Below are 20,147 nucleotides of genomic sequence, written 5' to 3' on the forward strand. Positions count from 1 at the left end.
GAACAAACACATGATGGAAATTCGTCCCCCTCAAAACAGAAGTTGAAATGTTCTTTTTTGATCTTCGAAAATTCTTCATTTCTGAGACAAATTTTCGTCAGGACACCCTGTATATCTATAACACTGAATAAATTATAATTAGGTTTGTCAATAAAGAATATTAAAAGTTTTTTTGAATAACAATAGAATTACATATGAAGTACATAGTAGAATTGACCTTCTCGAAGCTATACCATTAATAAGAATTCTAATAATGATATACCTGGACTAGCTCATTCAATATTATGGACAAAACAAAGGTCTCTATCACTCTATTGGTTTGTGTCAATTAGAAACAATATACAAATAAGAACGTTGTACCTACCCATTCTGATTAAAGCATCTGCTGCACGCTCTGTCTTGGAAATCTGCGTGCAAGTAGCAAAAGTATGTACAAGATGCGAGCAGAATTCCACTGCAATCCCAACTGCCATGACTAGATTGACAAGTGACACAGCATTAAGTGTTATATGCCACCAATACATTAAACCACCTAAGTTCACCACAATCATAAGAATAGTGATAAGAACGACTGTGGATGAAAAAATGTCGAAACCCATTAGAAAGAATGTCACTACAAAAATGGACGCTAAACTGATGCTCAAACTGAATATTGTATCTTTCCATGATGTCAAATACTGTTCGTAGAAAACATAGAAAATGGAATAAGGAAAAACCTCTACATGAGGTCCTCCCAACTTGTTATTTATAGTGTCAGTGATATTCTGTGCAACCTGAAAATACAAAAAACAAAAGTGAAACTTATTTAAGTATGAAAATGGAAGAAAATAAATATACTGAAATATCATTAAGTATATTAAGTATGGGAAATGATAAGGAAGGGAGAGTTTTCCTCTCTGGCTCGCTTTCGAGCGTAAAAGGGTAAGTATAATCACATGTTCGTGAAAGAAATCAGCGGGATAAACTCTGAAAGGTCAAGCTGAAGGTACAGAGCGAAAATAGGACAATATTTTTCATACTGTGTATCAACTTCTTCGAAATTAATTTTTCAAATACAAATTAATACTCACTTTTCTGGCTGCTCTCATACTTTCATAATAATCCTTCGATGTCTTTAATATAGTGTGATATGTCATAAAGTAAGAAGCCTCAACATTGCTAAGTTTAGTCACTGGATTAGTGACATACCGTACCCCTTGGCCATAAGCAGCATGACCAGCTTTAGCACAATCTGAATCAGGATTGTCCTTTAGGAAGAATGATACGAAGCGACTGAAGTTTTGAGGTACAGGTCGTCCATCCAGATCGTTGTATTGGATATTACAAGTATCACATGATCCTGAAATTATTTATTCATTTGTTACACTGCATGATTTTTTTCATGAAGAAGACGACTAGATTTCCTAAAATTAAAATATTTGAGAAGAGACTGAATTAAAAGCAGGTGGATGTATCAGAACAAAATAACTCGAAGATTGAGTTGGTGGTGGTGAGACTAAGTAATTCAAAACTTTCTCAGAAGTTGTTTAATAACTGAAGGATATGTAACTATTATGCTCCATAAATGAAAATTCCTACAAATTTAACACAAACCAAATAAAACAAGTAAAAGCATTGTCATGGAGTCGGGAGCTTTTTTGCACTTGTTCAAATCAATGTAATTCTTCATGAATTTACTCATAAGTCTAAAAAGTGACATACCATGATAAGTTTGAATTAAGTAATACTTTTAATACAATTTTATTTATGACTTTTTTGAAACAATTATCGTTACAACACGAAAAGAGCAAAAAATAATAAATGAATACTTGAAAGTTTGGATTTCTTTTCCCCTTTTTATATCAAAAATAGATATAAAAAAGAATTTCAATTACATATAGAATTCTCAACAAATTTCGCATGAGCATTGTTTTTGTAACTAATTTTTAAATTTGGATCAGATGGGAATTTTTTCAACTATTAAAAATTGTTGGTTCCGTTCGAGAATTATCGTATACATGGCTATTGGACAGACTGACAATTAATTTTGATTAGGAATTCTTCATCAGCGAGTCGAATCTAATTGTTTGAAGCAATTCTCGGCTCAAAATTTGAAAATTATTAATAATGGGACAGAATGATAGCCTGCTGAAGTTCCCTTGGCACAAGTGCATCAAAAAAAAGGTGGTTTTTTATTTGATTTTTCAGGATAAACACATTCTGAAGTTGAATTTCGAAAATAAATTCCACCACCTATTCAATAATAATAGGAATTTTACTCACTCTTTTTTGTATGAGGACAAAAGTCTCCATCTTTAGTCATCCTGCAGCAATCATTAGATTCTGACCAATCGAAATAATCATCTAACCAACTAGAACTTGGCTTGGCAATATAAGTAGTTTCAGGAATTTTGGAAGCAACAAATAATTGAGTAATCAATGAGTCTGTATCACAATACATTCCACCACATATAGAGTTTTGAGTCTTACTCTCTGTGAAATTTAATCCTTTCTTAAGTACGAAATACACAGGAGGCCCTATACTTAGATAACTATTCAAAAATTGGAAGTATTTCAGGACGAAACTGTCTTCAGGCATTGACAACTCTTGATCCAAACCTATCTCTATATCAGGTATTACTGCAAGGGAACTGCACACCCATCCAAAGAATATAATAACAACACTAACCCTCACATACTTCTTCATCAACAGAGGAGTATAAATAGATTTGAAGAATGTGTAAAGAAGTCCATCTGGAATTGGCATGTTGTCATCTTTCTTTGTGCCCCTTAAAAAGAAGCAAATATCGAAACGGTTCTCACTCTGTCTTTTGGTATCTAGTGCAAGTAAACTAACAAAACAAGTTATTTGCAAAACGAAGTCAACCATCAGGGCTAAGCCAGCATATAATGCAAACGCTCTAACTGCTGGCATGTCAGAAAGACTTCCCAAAAAGAAACAACAACTTTCCGATACACTAGTAAGAAGAATTGAAGGTCCTACTTTGCCCAAGGTTCTTCCTATGTGTTGTGCAACAGTTTCATTCTTTCTCTTCACTTCTCTCTGATGAGTCTGGACTAAAATGAAGATATTATCAACACCAACAGCCAGAACAAGGAAAGGAATAACTTCAATTATAATCAATGTTGCTGGTACACCTAAAAATCCAAAGAAACCGACTGAGGAAACTACGGATGCCAAAACTATTAAAACTCCACCAAGACCCAATGTTATTTTACTATCGATTAACAATCTCTCACAGTTATTAATCTGGCCAAGAGATGTTACTATATAGGCGAACATTATTATGTAGGAAACCAATATTGTGGCAACATCTGACTGACTCTCTCGATCCAATTCGTCAACAATACTTCTTTCAGAAGTAAATGCCACATCCATATATTCTGGCTTTTCAGAGGCTGTCCATTTTTTCATGAATTTTATGTACTCTTGCTCCCAATTCATAGCTGGTATTAATTTTGATTTGTTGTGGTAATTGTTGACTACGAAGGTTAAAATGATAGTAGTAGCTTTTCGATAATTAGGTTCTTTTGACAAATGCTCTCCTGGTTGAAGAAAACCCCCAAGGGCTATTGCTGGATCGATTGGACCTCCCCAAAGTGACAAACAATCTGGGTTATAGGGATTTCTGAAAGCAAAAAAATAAAATTGACTATCTTTAGAAATATCTTGATGGAGAAAGAACTGAAAATAAAAGCTGGTGTATTCTAATAAACTCTAAACCTATCACCTAAAGAAGAATAAATAAAAAGTAGACATGAAATCAAATCATGAAATATGAAACATTCAGGGAATTAGAAATATCAGAAAAAATGATTAGAGATGAGCGATATATCACGAACTGTGATTTAATCACTGATATCAGACTGTCACAGGTAGTCACGGTTCCGCAAAACGAATACAGAGCGTGACGGGATCACTCTTTGAACATTTCACAGATATTTTCAGGGCATATCAACGTCCGTTGCAATTGTAAATTATGAAGCCAGCCTGATGTTTTTATTGCTTCGGAACCTTTGTCGGCACTTACTTATGCACTATAGCAACATCAGTTCCGTGCAAACGATTGTTTTCGAAAGCCGGACAAATATTAACAGAACGTCGAAGCAGGCTAACTATTAAAAAACTCAAATGATTCTTTTCCTCAACTGTGATATGTCGTTGGTGGAGAATGAATAGAAATAATTGTATTTTTTTCTCGAAAAATTTGTCAAATATTGTTAGGAAATTCGATTATTTAGAGACTGTTTTTACTACCCATTTCTGAGTTTTTTCATGTGAAATTTTTCTCTTATTTTTTTGTTACAGTATTAGCCGCTTAACTATTTTGATATATGAAATTATAAAATTAGTGTATTTTGTTTGGAGGTTGATTACTCATCATTATTATTAAATAAATAAACGTCTGAATATATGCATATGGCTTATTATTTATTATTCGATGTCCTAAAAATCATACCTTTTCATTTAGAGATTTCACTTTTCTTTGATTAGCTCAGAAATTAATAGAAAATATCAAATATGTCTAGGAAATTTAATTATTCGATAACTAGTTTTACTATATTTTCTGTACATTTCTGATTGTTACTTTTTCTGTTTTTCTCTTATTTTATTTGATGCAGTATCACCCACTTAATATTATCAATATATATTCACTTGTGAATTATTGTATGTGTAGGTATTATTTATTTTTTGATGTCCTAAATTATTCATATCCATATTCCACAAATCTGTTACCTCTAAAGAATTAACAGAAAGACAAAAGAGCTAAGGTTTGGGTGATTCATACAAATAATAATAACAAGCACGTTCCGTGCTTTAGCTCTTTTATGATATCAGTGAAATTAAAGCGTGACGTGATCATTGTTAAATCGGATTCGGTTAGGGTCTGTTCTGCACGGACCCTAAGCGAATCCGATACCTAAACAGTGATCACGTCACGCTTTAATTTCACTGATATCATAAAAAGGAACGTTCACGTTTCACAACGTGATCTAGAAATCACGGTATCGCTCATCTCTAGAAATGATGAAGACAAGGAGAGAATGCAGGACATATAATGTCTTCTTGATATGCAAAGAAAACACAATGATACTTCAGAAAGTTCCAGAATGACCACATTCCAATGCAGATGTAAAGAGAAAGGCATAGAAGAAAAGAAAGAAAATTACTCAAAGAGACAGAAATATTAAAAATATTTCTCTTTCTCTGCTTTCTGTCTCTTTGAGTAATTTTCTTTCTTTTCTTTTCTTTTTTGTCATTGCTTCTTTAAAGCGATGACAAAAAAAACTAAAATAATTATTGATCGAACATGAAAATTTGGAACAGAGTGGTAGTGGCAGTGGAAATAAGTATATTATCATATAAAGAACTTACTGTGAACAAATATTGAACTTATCCAAGTAATTTGTAGTGAAATTTTTTGGATCTAGGCCAGTTTCATCAAAAATATCTTCGTCATCTTGGTAATATCCCCAAATGCTTTGAACAACACATTCACTAACTACAGTTTTATCGTTATTATTTCTCAAGGGAGCAAAACATATCTTGTCCAAACTGAAGTCTGTGTCTGAAAAAGATATATATCGAAGTAACCAATATAAAAATTGCATGAATGTGAGATTCATAATTGAAAACCTACTGTATCAAGATCTAAATTTCTTCTTTAAAAATATTATTATATAATACATAAATTCTTTAAACCATAAAAAGTTCCGGTTAATTATAAATAATCAATCTGAAATCAAATGCTACTTAGAATAACTAACTCTTATAACAATCATATAATAAACAAATATATTCGAGCTTATTTCATAGTTCACTATAAGAACACAAGAACAATCAAAATTTTACTAATACATTTTTTTAATCTCTAAATTGGTGATGCTCACCTTCGCCAATAGCTTTGATTTGTTCTTGTAATAGCAGAACACTTTTAAGGAAAGTATCATTGAAAGCAGGTCCATATGTTACTACTCCATCCGAAGTCTCATGCTCTATAGATTCCAGTCCAACAGCTCGTATGATAACTTGTTCTGTACGATAGAACGGTTCAAAATTTTTGTCATAATAATCTTTTTCAACTCGACTACGAGAAACAGGTGAAGCCCAAAGCTCCACAGGATCAGTTATTATCTTCAATTTTATGATTCCATGTCCTAAAAGCAAGCAAACAATTAGAAAATGAAATGACTCAAAAAAATTTCTTGTCCCTATACAATAGAATCCCGCTATCCCAGGTCACATAGAGGGACACTCTCATTGAATAACTGAAAACTTGGATAATACAAATTTACTTTTTATTGATTCCAAATTCCAATTCACTTCAAAGGGAAATCTGGCCAAGCGTTTTTATGGACTATTTCAAGTGACTTTGGATATACTATACTTGTATGAACTGAAGGAAAGGTAGGGGATAAACGTCTGCAAGGAAGGTCCCCGAAGAGATGTGTAGACAAAACTAAAGACCTGATCGGTCATGGGCAGCAGTAAGCAGTCAGTATAGCCCAAGATAGAGTGTAATGGCAGAATACCATCAAGCTGCTTCGTTGGCATCATAGGATCATATTTTCACTAACCCCTTACTAGGGAGATGGACCAAAGAGATAGATGAGGTTGAATATACTAGCTCAGTTCGAAATAATCCAATAAGTTCTCAAACTACTGGGGTACAATTTGCAATGCTTAGTTTTCAAGATGATAATATTATTGTCGAAAAGTTCGTTAAAACGTTCGGGAATATTCTGGAGGTTGTGCAACTTCAATGGAACACTATATCCACTACTAACGCAATTTTTAAATTTTTGACATAGAATTTATTTTCGAGTTTTCACACTGAACCAAGTGTGTATGTGTAAATGTATATTGTAATGAGAATTTAATTTATCATCATAGTTCCTCCTTAAGTTTAGTATCCTTATTATTTTCGCAGTCTGTTCACAAACAATATAGTGAGCTCCGTGAGACATCAACTCAAATTTAGTATTTTAATTGGAAGGAACCAGCTATTAAGAATTTTAGAATAACCCTGGATTGGCTTGAAACTCTCGTCTTCTGGCCAGTTGGGCTGAGAAGAGAAAAAAAAATTTTTTTCTTTTAAAACTACATTTAACTTGAAGCGTTTACACCCACTTTGAACTCGAAAATTTTCATATTACTTTGATACTGTTCATTGAAATGCCTATAGGGAAAAAAAATCAAGTTTCACACTGGAAAATATATTTTTCAACAGAATTATTGTGATACTTTCCCTTTTTGAGAGTTATAGTGTTCATGTCAGGTTGAAATATTTTTGTGGATATCCTTATGGTGGATTTATGCACCGTACCTAAGAATGGTGGTTTTATTCAACGTACCTGTTCAGTTCATAAAGTGTTGATAAATCGTACTTTTGTTTGTGGTTGTCTGAACCGCCAGTTAACATATTATGCATTGGGTTATATTATTGAATTATACTTTTTTGAGAAAGTAATCAACAATTAATGGCTACATTATTAGTAACCTCCCCTTCATTACCAATCAAGCAAAAATTAGAGCAATTATCGATAAAATAAAATAAAGTTATTTCCACTAATATTTTAAAGTTTGCGAAATATGTTTCGCCAGTACTGTCCCAACTTGTTCAGGTAACCTGCAGAAATCACAGGGTTAGCAGAACAATTGTCAAGAACATTAAAATATACTAACTGACAAAGAAACTGCAACACCCAGAAGGAGCTGTCAGCCAAAGATCGGGCTGTCGCAAATCGGTCTCTAATCGCCATAAGTCTTAGACGTCAATCTTGAACTTCATATGTGCCTTTTCGTGCCTACTCTTCTTCGATTTTGCCGATTTTGGACATTATCAAATCAGGGTTAACAACATCTCATAACAGTAGTTGGATTTCTGTTCGTACGGTTAGCAATTTCTCGAAATGACAACCCTTCCTCCCGTAGACCAAAAATTCGACCTCTTTCACATTCACTTAGCTGGGGATAAATTTCGCGTACACGTGCTCTAGGCATTTTAACAACTAAACATCGACTTTGGATCTCCTCGAACAGCTGGTATGTTGTAAAACTTAAAAAACTTTCAAAAAACTAGTACAATATTAAAGTAACAAAAATTGTTTACATGAAAAAAGCTTTACGATTTTTTTACAAATTCAATCATTTACTCCTTGCTATACTATCTATAATTTAGCAAAAAAAATTTGAAAAGCTCCTTCTGAGTGTTGCAGTTTCTTTGTCAGTTAGTATATTAGTGGAAATTACTTTGTTTTATTTTATCTATAATGAATTTCCATCAAGTGAGGATCAAATCCTTTAATATAATAGTTATCGTTTGTCTGAGAAATATGTTTTGAATGAAGCAAATTGATAATTTTGAACAATGGTGACGGTTTTTGTACTACACATATTTTCAAATTAGAATTCTAAAAAAATATGTTTCAATTCAAAATACGAAATAAGTATTCTTCAAAGCTAAAAGTTGGACAACTTTCTAGTCATGGTTCTTAGGAACATTGCATAAATCGGCTGATACATACCTAAACCAATGACGACGCAGCTTCCAAGGAAGAGCACCAGCCAGGGATATTCAGCACAAAAAACTCCCCACCTCTCGAAAAAATTCTGAATTGATGTGTCGGTAAAGACACCAAGTCTTTCCAAGAATGAAGATTGGTTTCCTAAAGGTCTTCTCACCACAGAACTTTCATCAACTTCACTGTCGACGTCTGAAGAAGTACCTGAATAATATAAAATATCATAGAAGAAGTCTCATTATATATCAAATAAAAAAAAGCAAACAAAAAATAAATTTCAGAATATTTTATACATAGATAGATAAATGTCATTTATTGAGGAGCAAATGGCCATCGAACATGAGTCCATCAGCCTGTTCTTTCAGATACATTATTTTTACATTTCTGGTAATCTATTACCAGAAAACCATAAAAAATATTTTTCATATTAAATTCTAAATATAACAAATAAGGTATATGTATTGTATATTTTTGAAAACCTTGTAATGCAGCTAAAGCCATAGTTTTAGCTAGACACCCATGTTTGAGTCTATAGAAATGTATTTTTATAAAAAAAAGTCTTGTTTTCTTGTTTACAATACGATGTGAACATTTCTATTAGCATGTATGAAATGATGATTATTCTTCAGTTCACTCTTCAACGACAAAAATGTTAACATCTATTTATAATCATTAAAATCGTTAAGATCTAAGTGCTTGAAACTGAGGTGTCAATATTGAGTTTACATAAGAACTTAACTAATATAACGTTTCTGATTAATCATATTGAAATCTGCTACTTTCAATAATCTAGAAGCCGCAGTTTTTATAGTCATAAGCGCGTTTCAATTGTAGTGTGATGAAAGAATCAATTTTATTTACAACAAGAACACAAAGATTTTTTTTCTGGAACAAGGGTACTGAATATTCTAGGAACAAGAAAATTCGATATTTCAAATGAAATTTTTTTGGGTACATGTACTTTTTTGTTCTACTACTCCTCTCAAAGATCTATGCTGGGTGATTTGAAATGAAATGTTATTTCCTATGTATATTTTCTCATAACTAAAAACTAGGGAAACCTAACAAATTGCACGAAGCAGAAAAGGAAGAGTAGTAAGATACTGTTATTGAAAAAGTGGTCGAGACCTACTGGATGGTTTTGGTTGCTGTAGAGGACTATCTTCGCCTTCGCTGAGGGCAACTTGAGACGAAGATTGTTGAACTTGGCCGGCAAAACGCCAGCCGATATGACTTCGCATCTCAGGGGAACCATGCTCCTTCACCACCGAAACCGCTGGAACCCAGGTTAGATTTACCACCACAGGTCATGGTATTTTTATTAAGGTTAGCACACATCATGCTATCTCCTTCGGTAGGTTCATGCAGTCAGAATGGGCATCAATATAATATTTGTGATGCTCATCAATTTCTCATAACAATAGTTTTGTTTTCCACTAGTTACACATAAAGAATTAAGGGTTTTCTTTTCCCTATAAGGTTTTGAAATAGTTCCATAAGTTCAACAAAAATTTGTTCTGCAGTAATATACTCAACAGATGCATTGTTTCACAGCGAATTTTTCTTCCTCTTTTTTTTAGACATTTCTTTGTTCAAAACATGTTTGAGTGTGGTTTGAGCCAATAATGTTTTCATGATACTTGTACTACAGCTATAAAAGAATATGATTTGGCATATAATGCAGATCACCTTAAATACCAAGAATGTACTAAATATTGCTATTAATGGGGGTTAAGAAACCAAGACTGAAATGTTGAAGGCAAATTAGGATAAATTATGGAAAATTCCTTCGTCAACAACTTGTAACTTTTGTATTTGTGGTATTATCGTTATTATTATTGACGAAATAGTTCACCCTCAATTTTTCATTTATTTCTAACTCCATTTGAACAATGCTGTAATCTTCATAAATCAATGTAACTTTTAGTTCCGTTTCAATTCTGTGGACAGTGTGTAGTTACTTTAATGTTAAGTATAATACTGAGACACTGAAAACTTATACATATTCATTTCCAATAACATTATTAGAATCAGTGCAATTATCGCATTGAATAAGTGAGAATTTGTATCGAGAGCAATTCATACAGCAAGTAGAAACAGAACATTTACAGCATCGGGAAATTATAGCTTCTTGAATCAAAAGATGGATTAATATCTAATCAAACTATCAGCTGACAGTTACATGCTTGTTATGCAAGATAATGAGAAATTATGTAAAATAAATGTGGATAATAAATTATACACTTATTGATGGCAGCGTACCTATATATATATATGCATACGAGTATGTCATAGGATGGCAGAATTTAGCCAAGGAATGAATGTAATGGAATAATAGCATTACTTCTTTTCTTACAAGTAAAAACTCTGTTTGAATACATGTGATAGTCGTATGGAAAGAAAAAAAGGGTGTAGTGAGAACTAAATGGCCCTCAACCATTTCTTTATGTATGCAGATCAGATTGTGCTTGGGAAGGCAATGTTACAATGAGCACACTGCATTAGTGGTTTTCTTTAGCAATAGAGAGTATAGAATATCATGATATTACAAAAATGGATTGGTCACCCTGTTTGCATTGAGCAAGATTTTACAGAAAGGTCTTGTTGAACTAATGATTTGATAGCAAGAGGTACTTGAGTTGAATAATTAAATGGTTATAAAAAGTGGGATGTCGTTGGCGGCATCAACTTTTGTAACTACCTATTTTTTTACTATTAATATCCCCTTTGATTATCATATTTCTGAAATCTAAATCAGTACGAATTGGAGGTAAGTTTCGAAGATCAAAGATTATCATCATTATTCCTGCTACACATGAGTAATTCATGTATTGAAAACCGCTGAGAAAAGTACTTGGAAAGAAGAAGAGGTGCTATTAAGAAGAGAACGTTTGATTCCTCAAAATCGAAACAGAAGTTTGAAACTCTAGCTGAGATGTTTTCAAACTAATTTTTTTTATTTCCTTGAAGTCTGGTACAAAGTCTCCAGTACTCTTACAGTTTAGTTGTTGTATTGAATATCACCTTCTTATTAAATTAATCTTTTTAATATATTATATCTATAGTAAGATAAAATAAGTTGTACATCAACTACATTTTATATTATTTCCACAAAAAAATGAAAACTGGAATGATTTGAACAATCTGTAATGCTTTTAAAGTGAAATCAAAATATCCAAGTTAGTTCCAAATTGCGAGAAATACATAACATAACAATTCAGTCCCATTTTTCATGCAATCCCACATAAACCGAACATACCAATTACATAAAACGTTTTATGTTCAAACATCTGCCTCTTTTGTACGAACCAGAAAATAAAGAAAAAATAATAATTATATTATGTGTACACAGTAGAAATTGATGAGCTCACTGAATAGTAAATCTTGTGCCCAACCTGATGTGTTTAAAATAAAATAAAAAATCGACCAACAAAAAAAAAAAAAAATAAATTTCACATGTAAATGTTCAACATTGAACCAAATAACAAAAGCACATTGCACACTACAAAAAGCAATAATTAAGTGAAAATTAAATCCACATATTATCTGTTTAGTAATTGAATATCATGCAGAAGAAAATGAAGAATTGAAAATAAGATAAGTAAGATCTACAAAATTATTTTATAACATTGAATGCCACCGATTTTCTGTAGGATTGTTTGAAATGAAAATGATTTTGTGAGAAAGGTATATTAACACTTAATGATTTGTTGTGATGAGTAAGTAGATTAACCCGTAACTGGTAAGGTGTGGTCTACCAGACTCCAGCGCATTTATTTTTCTCTATAGCTCAAATCTTTTTTGATCGATGGCGCTATATGTCCCTGTACCTTTCAGTCAATGTGTCTTCTGCAATACAGTGTTATACATCTGTCTATATTTTTAGTTAGCATGATAGTGTTTCTTCGCTTGGGGTATGTGAGACCCCACCTTACCAATAGTGTAATTATTTTGTGCTAGAAGTTGTCTGATTTTGGAAGTTGCAATGGCGAGTTATCACGAAAACGAAGGAAACAGGTGATCCACACTTTGAAGAATGGGCACTAAAAAATTTGATTTCTACCGTCGAGAAAGCGAAGTGTACATACATACTTCGTTGTTCGGATATACCAACAGAATGACATTAGCATCGTATGTCCCCAAAGTTGGAAAAGCCAAGGTAAATGAGCTAAGAAGCCAAAAATTATTGAATTTTTTGACAAAACCATGGGCGGAATTGTTGCACTGGATAAAAAATGTACTGTCTACGGGCGCAACAGGCGTTCCTGACGATGGCCAATGACGGTATTCTATGAAATTCTGGATGTTTCCTTAGTGAATGCTTCCATCATTTTCTCTTCTCTTCCAAATAATCCGCAAGTTTCGAGATATAAATATATTAAATCTCTGGCCAGGCAATTTGTTCTTCCCCACATGGAAAGAATAATAGAAAATAAGCGCCTTCCTAGCAGTCTAAAACAGAACATTCTTTCTATTCTGGAAGGGACGTTCCGGAAGCTGAAGGAAAAATATCTCATCAATTAGAAAAGAGGTGTGCCAAGTGTCCATGCAAGCAAGACAAAAAAAACAGAGGTACCATGTGGAGTTTAGCATCTTCCAGTATGTGGCACCTGTGCGCGAACCGCCTGCGAAGATTGCTTAGAAGATCGTTTGTAGTTTTCTAGTACATATCACAGAAATGTCATTCCATTTGGCTTTTTAGTAATATTGGACATTATATTTTATGTTAAGAGTTTTGGGGAAATCATATCATTAGGATTTTCCTTAGTTATATGCATTTTAAAATTTTCTCTTCTTCAAGTTCTTTTATTAGCAATATTTATGGTTTTTTAATTGAATTATTGATTATATGAGAGTGTTATCTATTTATTTCACACTATCGGTTCAATTATGATTCAGACTTGATTAAGAACCTTTTAAGAACGCAATAAATTATTATGAACACATATATTTTAAGGAATTAAGGTTGGGGTCTGGATGACCCCATCTTACCAAAGACGTTCCAGAAACTGTACCATACCAGTTACGGGTTAAAAATACAGTTTTATATCATTTTGTGTGTATGTACTTTGAAATTTGCTACTTGTCCCACCATTCACACCAAAGCTTCACTTAAGGGGCAAATTGAGAAGAATTGCCAATGTTCAGTTATTATGAGCCGTTGATGGAAATGAAGCTATCAAATTATTATCAAGGCAATAATTGCAAATACCATTTTCTTAATCAAGTGACAATGGCTTCAACCATGAATGAACTAGATGTTTACTATTCAAAGTTAGTTACAAAAATTAAATAATAGTTAACATGACCAGGTGATAAAAAGAAACAACATAGTCACAAAAAAATTTAAAATAAATATTGCAATTAAAGGTCTAGGGAACACCAACTAGTATGCTACAATGTTTCATAATAGTTCAAGTAATAATGACCTCATAAATTAGTGTTTATTTAAGACAAAGCGTGCGAGCAAAACAATCTGTGAAAAGGAGGTTACTCCAATTGATATCAATGAACAGTCCATGTATCATGGTTATTTGTATCTTATACTTACACGACCTATCCGGGCAGAACAGCACTAGGATTATTATTAACAGGGATCCGCCAAAGAAGCTCATCAATATGATGAACTTGTACAGACTTAGTCCTACGATAGTGATGGGAGATGGTGGTAAAGGTTCTGGAGGTGGTGCGGGACAACTCTCTTCACAATCAACACAACTGCATTGAGGAGTCCGCTCCTAATAAGAAACGAAAATTGTATACAAAAAACTTCCACTCGAAAAAAGATTAAATATTTGATATTATGATCAATAAATTGACAAAAATTTTGAAAAAATGTTTGAGAGAGATGTTGGTCCTTTTTTTCAGAAACTCACAACCTTATCTATTCTAGACAGTGTGGATTCCGATCTACAGAAGACGCTATCTTCGATGTAGTAAATAGTATTGATCGAAAATACCAAAACAATCAAAAGAGTCTAGCCATATTTATTGATCTTTGGAAAGCTTTCGATACGGTTTCCCATGAAGTTTTTTATTCCAACGCCTGGAAGAACATAGTATACTTGGAGGCCCGCTTATATTGATTAAGTATTATCTACAAAATAGAAATCAGGGTGTGAAGATAAATGACATGATAAGTGACTTTAGAACTATTCAGTGTGGGGTACCACAGGGTACGATCCTTGGATCTATCCTATTCTTAATATATATTAATATTATAGGATCCATGTCTGAATATTTCGATGTTGTTTCTTATGCGGACAACTCTTTCATGGTTATAAACTTATCAAAAAGCAGAGTTGAGCTTTAATAAGGTGCTCTAAATGTTGGATGCTAATACATATGTCTATTAACGTGTGGATGTATAAGCCTACTTTTTAAATTCAATTTTCTGTTCTTTGAAAAAGAATACTTGCTTTACTACATAATTTTACGTTCACTTACGTCTAGGGCACTACTGCAAGGTACAATTGGTGGGTCCAAAACTAACGGCTTTTTCTGTTTGTCCGTTATTTTGTAATTAATTTGAAATGGTACAAAGTCATTATCCCCAGCTTGACCCATATACTCGAACCATCTATACGGGGTGCATTTTGCCGCCCCCCACTGTCCGCACATGAGGTCCAAGGCCAGTTGACCGGTCGATGGTACGCTCACCCTTTTACACGAATTGAAGGTGCCTTCTATATATTCTTGAGTGATGTGAACGTTGATCTCATCTATGAAATCCGTTCCTGAAATGAAATAATTAGATATAAATATTTATGCAAATTGAGTTTCTACTTGGAATACACTAGTCTCTTTTTTTGGTTAGAAAAGCATCACGGGTTTGATGGGTAAACAGTATTTCATGAATGTTTTGAATCGACTCCTGCCCACCGCAGATTCCAGGTGCTTCCTGGCCCCGGAAACTGTAACCTAACGCTTATTTCCGAAGATACGAATTTTAGAAATTTAAGGGTTGAAAAAACTACCAATGGATCCCTGGGGTAGTCAATCATTTTTTCACAAATTATTCACATCGCTTATAGTAATCTACATGCCAAATATGGTTATGCCCCTGCGCGTACTTCCGGAGATATGAATTTTTCAAATTAGGCAGATGATAATTTGAAGAAAAACTTTGCTAAAATATCTCGAGGTCTATGGGAAATCAATATTTCAGCCAACGGATACTCTAAATACTATACGGAACCCACTTCCTAAATTTATATCTGTACTAGTGAATATTTCCATAAGAAATCGTTATTCTGCAGCACGCCACTGGTCACCGCCTTCGGGTGTTTCCGTCAAACGGTCTGCTAAGTTCACACCAAAGATTAAGGAAAAAAAAGGGCATTTTGAATTATCGCAGCCTTCCACTTGAAAACTGATTACTAAGCGTGCTAAGTGGTTCTTAAATTTGAAACTCTGTGGTACTCAGAATAAGAGAGATAGACCAAACATATGTTATATATTCGAAATCAGGGAAAAAAGGGCTAGTCAAATATAGAAAAATATACAGTGTGTTCCATTTGAAAAAATAATAATAATAATAATATAATAAACGCCTTTATTGGATAGATGCATTCTACTCAGGGGCGAAGTCTAGCAATGCTATTCAACTTAATCCCCCGAGTAGAGTAAAACACAATTACATGATTTACATTGAATAATCATATGAAAAAATTGAATACTGTAAGACAAAAAAAAATAATCAAGAAAAAAAACAGAACAAAATGGGAAACATGAAATAGAAGGAAACGGCCTCTCGGGTCACTTAGTTATAAAGCGATTACAATGACGATGAATTGATCTATGGGCATAGTTTATTGAGAAGACAAAAATAGTCTCTTGATAGCAAGTTTGAATTTATATGAGGAAAGCGCTCTAAGGGAAGGAGGTATTTTATTATATTCAGTAACAGCGTTGTTGAAGTTGAAGTTGCAATCAATATGCTATCCACTCTGTATATATTTCGTTTTATGAAATCATTTTAAAAAGCACTAGTCGATTTCGTGAAACTTTTGTAGAAAACATCTTTCTGTACCTCTTTCAGTAACAAAGTTAAGGGGGGGGGGTCAAATTATGGTGAAAAACCCGGTACCTATGTATCCAAATCAAGACATACAGATATACAATACAGAAAAAGAAATGCGGAATACAATAAACATAGAAAACGCTACAAATCGCTAACGGTTTAAAATGAAAAAAAAAATGGTATTTAGAAAAAATAGTGGAATGAAATCATCTTTCGAATAGAATAATAAAAAAGTTCATCGGAAAAAAAAAAGGATAACGCCCCGACGTTTGGGGTCTTTCTTTTTTCGCTGACTTTTACACGCAACACTGACTGTTACAAAACGCCGTTTATATAATAAAAAATATTCGGCCGTTTTCAAGATAATTGGGGTAAGCAAGATAAATTAATCAACCTGTACATTACTTCGCTTCACTGAATGAATGGAAACATATTAAGCATAAAAGTTCAATATATATTTGCAAAATATAAAACTATGGTATACAATAATCAAACTGATAATAGAGTTCTTCATCAATTGTTCATACCGAACTAAGCCTTGGTTCATTCATTATAAACTTCACAAATGTATAATATTGAAAGTAATTCAACACATTATTGGAGAATATTATAGACTTCTGTATTAGCTAAGTTAACGTTTTCTCAAAACTGCTAATGACTAATTCATTCATAGTACGAAAGGAATTAACAAAAGTACACATATAATAGAAATGAACTACATTTTAAATGACCCCATTGAAATGTGCATTTATTTTATAAAGACTTTCAAGATCTTTAACTTTGTTCTTACCCTAACTTTTTGCGTCAGGCATTTTCGGGAACTTTCAGTAATCATCTCACATTTGGAATTCTCGGCCGAAATGACAGTTAATTCAAAGAAACAACACAGTGAAATATAATTTTAAAGCAAGATTCCATTAAAGATGCATACGTGGGAAGAAATTTAAGTGCCTTCGATATTCGATATCTGAAGATTATAGGATTAAAAATTTTCAAATTCCATACATCAACATCTTCAAATGATCGTAACTAGCGTTCAAGAAAGCCCAGTGCAGAATAGCTTTGATATAATTTAGGCTTGCCCCCAAATACATCCGAGTCAATTTGCTACCTCTCAATATGTAGATCGATCTATATACATCCCAAGATTTCAGTTCATCACTATCAAGATTTCTCTGTTTGGCATGTTTGATCACGTTCAGTGGTAGAGTTGCGGTGGTTATAATAGCACCAATCAGAGCACCTTCGCCAAATCGACGTGCGAACTCACTATATGATCCATAGTACTTTCCATCCGCTGTAATTTTTTCTTTCAATAAGAAGTAACTACAAGTGTTTACAATATTGCGAGCTAGCGTTACTGTATACCCTCTGTAGAATTCTCCAACACCGCCTTTCTGTGCAATTTTCTTTATCGCGTCTGAGGTATTCTTCAAACTATTGTGGTTTCTAGGATCGACTAGAAGAATCTGCACTCTTTCGAAAGGCGTCAGAGTGGATTCACACGTAGCAGCCAGAGTAGCGGCTACTATAAGAGAGGTTCGATGTGGGTATCCAAAATTCAATTCCATGTTTTTTTTGGTGCCTTCAAAAATTCCGAACATTATCGAAGCCTGCGTTGTTCTATGCAAGATTTGGGGAAGAAGTCCTCTATAGAGGTATTTCCAACCTTCACTCTTCAGCTGTGTAAAAGCCGCCTGAGGGTATATTCCTAACAGCACCTGTCGAGCAATAATCTTATATACTGGATACACCAGAGTTGTACTTATGAGTGATGCTCCGCATCCTGCTGAGAAGTCGCGCCAATTGTAGAAATTCTGAGATATATTGATGAAAAACTGTTAGGCTGTAATTAAAATGACATTACTTGATCATCACGTCAAAATAGACTAAATCGCATAGAACCTTTGAAAGTGAACAAATCATCAAAATGAATCTATCGGGTGACACACATAAAACATTCCAGACCGATATTGTGTTTTTTCGAAAAACGTCGAGACAGGTCAATTAATAGGGGTCAAGTGACACATAACTTTTTGAGGATTTGCAATTATGAAAGTTTTCCAAAAATAAGATTCATTTTGATATTAAAAAAAAAAATCTGTTTTGGGAGAAATCAATTATTATCAATGTTATTTCATAACAAAGAGGAAGGTATGCTATTAACGATTGAAAACTATATCATCCAAATGCAGCCACGGCTGTGGTTACATTGTCTATATTGACACAAATTGAAGCCTGAGATGGAACACCCTGTATAAATAATATATATTAGGCCATTCGAAAAGTCCCAGGTCTGATGCACAGATGGCGGTGCTAGTATTAAATCCATATGATTGTTGGTTATCAACCTTCAAACCATACGTGTCGAACTTTGACAGCAGTCCGACCATTAGTTCGTAAGATATTACTTTTGTTATTTGAAAAAAGATGGAAAAAAAAGAATTTCGTGTGCTGATAAGATACTGCGATTTGAAGGGAAAAAATAGAGCAGAAACAAAATATTGGCTTGATGAAGCGTTTCCGGGGTCTGCACCACGAAAATCAACCATCATTGATTGGTATGCTAAGTTTAATCGTGGTGAAATGAGCACCGAAGACGGCGAACGCGGTGGACGCCCAAAAGAGGCCTACACCGACGAAAAAATCAAAAAAGTTCACAAAATAATTTTGAATGACTGAATACCGTAAAGTGAAGTTGAAATGGCTCCATCATTTCACTCCGGAGTCCAATCGACAATCAGGTATAATATTCATTGGTTACCTCCAAAAGGGCCAGACCATCAACAGCGATTATTATATAGCGTTATTGGATCGTTGAAAGGATGAAATCGTTAAAAAACGGCTCCATTTGAAGAAAAAAAGGTGCTGTTTCATAAAGACAATGCGCCGTGACACAAATCAATGGAAGCAATGGCAAAATTGCATGCATTGGGCTTCGAAGTGTTTCTACATTCACCGTATTCGCCAGATCTGTCCCCCAGCGACTTTTTCCTGTTCTCAGACCTCAAAAGAATGCTCACTGGAAGGAAATTTAGCGCCAATGAAGAAGTAATCGCCGAAACTGAAGCCTATTTTGAAGCGAAAGACAAATCGTACTACAAAAAAGGTATCGAAAAGTTGGAAGATCGCAATAATCGCTGTATTGCGCTCGAAGGCAACTATGTTGAATAATAAAATCGAATTTTGTCGAAAAAAAAAAAAGTGTTTTACTATGGTAGACCGGGGACTTTTCGATTGGCCCGTTAACACATATGTTAATAACTACAATAACTACTGTTGACGTAATCACCCCCATGTCATCAAAAATAAGCAAAGCTAAAACAACTCCTCCTCTCCCCATGTAGTCCTTACGTAATACTTTTATAAGTTTTTTTTTCGAAATTCTGCTAGAAATTTCTGCTACTGATGACATGAACAATACCAAATTTCACATGAAGTTTGAAATTGTTCTTTCATGTACGCCTGAAAAATCTTAACGCGGTCGGATCTATTGTCACTGATACAGTAGACTCGCAATAACGTGAACTTGCGATACCGTGAATGGCTCTATAACGTGAACAGAAATTCTGATCCATTGACTACTCTGTAACGTGAA

General features: G+C 33.7%; 1 protein-coding gene across 4 annotated transcripts in view; it reads right to left on the bottom strand.

The window, feature by feature from the left end:
• Positions 1–20,147, bottom strand: part of LOC123682885 (NPC intracellular cholesterol transporter 1 homolog 1b) — an 87,811-nt gene that overhangs the window by 19,858 nt on the left and 47,806 nt on the right. For 3 of the 4 annotated variants that reach the window (XM_045621688.1, XM_045621689.1, XM_045621690.1), the window contains exons 3-11: positions 14,974–15,263; positions 14,078–14,264; positions 9,659–9,802; positions 8,530–8,730; positions 5,893–6,159; positions 5,378–5,570; positions 2,263–3,629; positions 1,071–1,339; positions 365–773 (exon numbers count right to left, since the gene is read on the bottom strand). In XM_045621688.1, the coding sequence (XP_045477644.1) occupies positions 365–773; positions 1,071–1,339; positions 2,263–3,629; positions 5,378–5,570; positions 5,893–6,159; positions 8,530–8,730; positions 9,659–9,802; positions 14,078–14,264; positions 14,974–15,263 (3,327 nt within the window). The remainder of the gene's footprint in view (positions 1–364; positions 774–1,070; positions 1,340–2,262; positions 3,630–5,377; positions 5,571–5,892; positions 6,160–8,529; positions 8,731–9,658; positions 9,803–14,077; positions 14,265–14,973; positions 15,264–20,147) is intronic. The other variant, XM_045621691.1, reaches the window with a different exon arrangement.

This window comes from Harmonia axyridis, chromosome 6, assembly GCF_914767665.1.
Source record: "Harmonia axyridis chromosome 6, icHarAxyr1.1, whole genome shotgun sequence".
In the NCBI taxonomy this organism is placed as follows: Eukaryota; Metazoa; Arthropoda; class Insecta; order Coleoptera; family Coccinellidae; genus Harmonia; species Harmonia axyridis.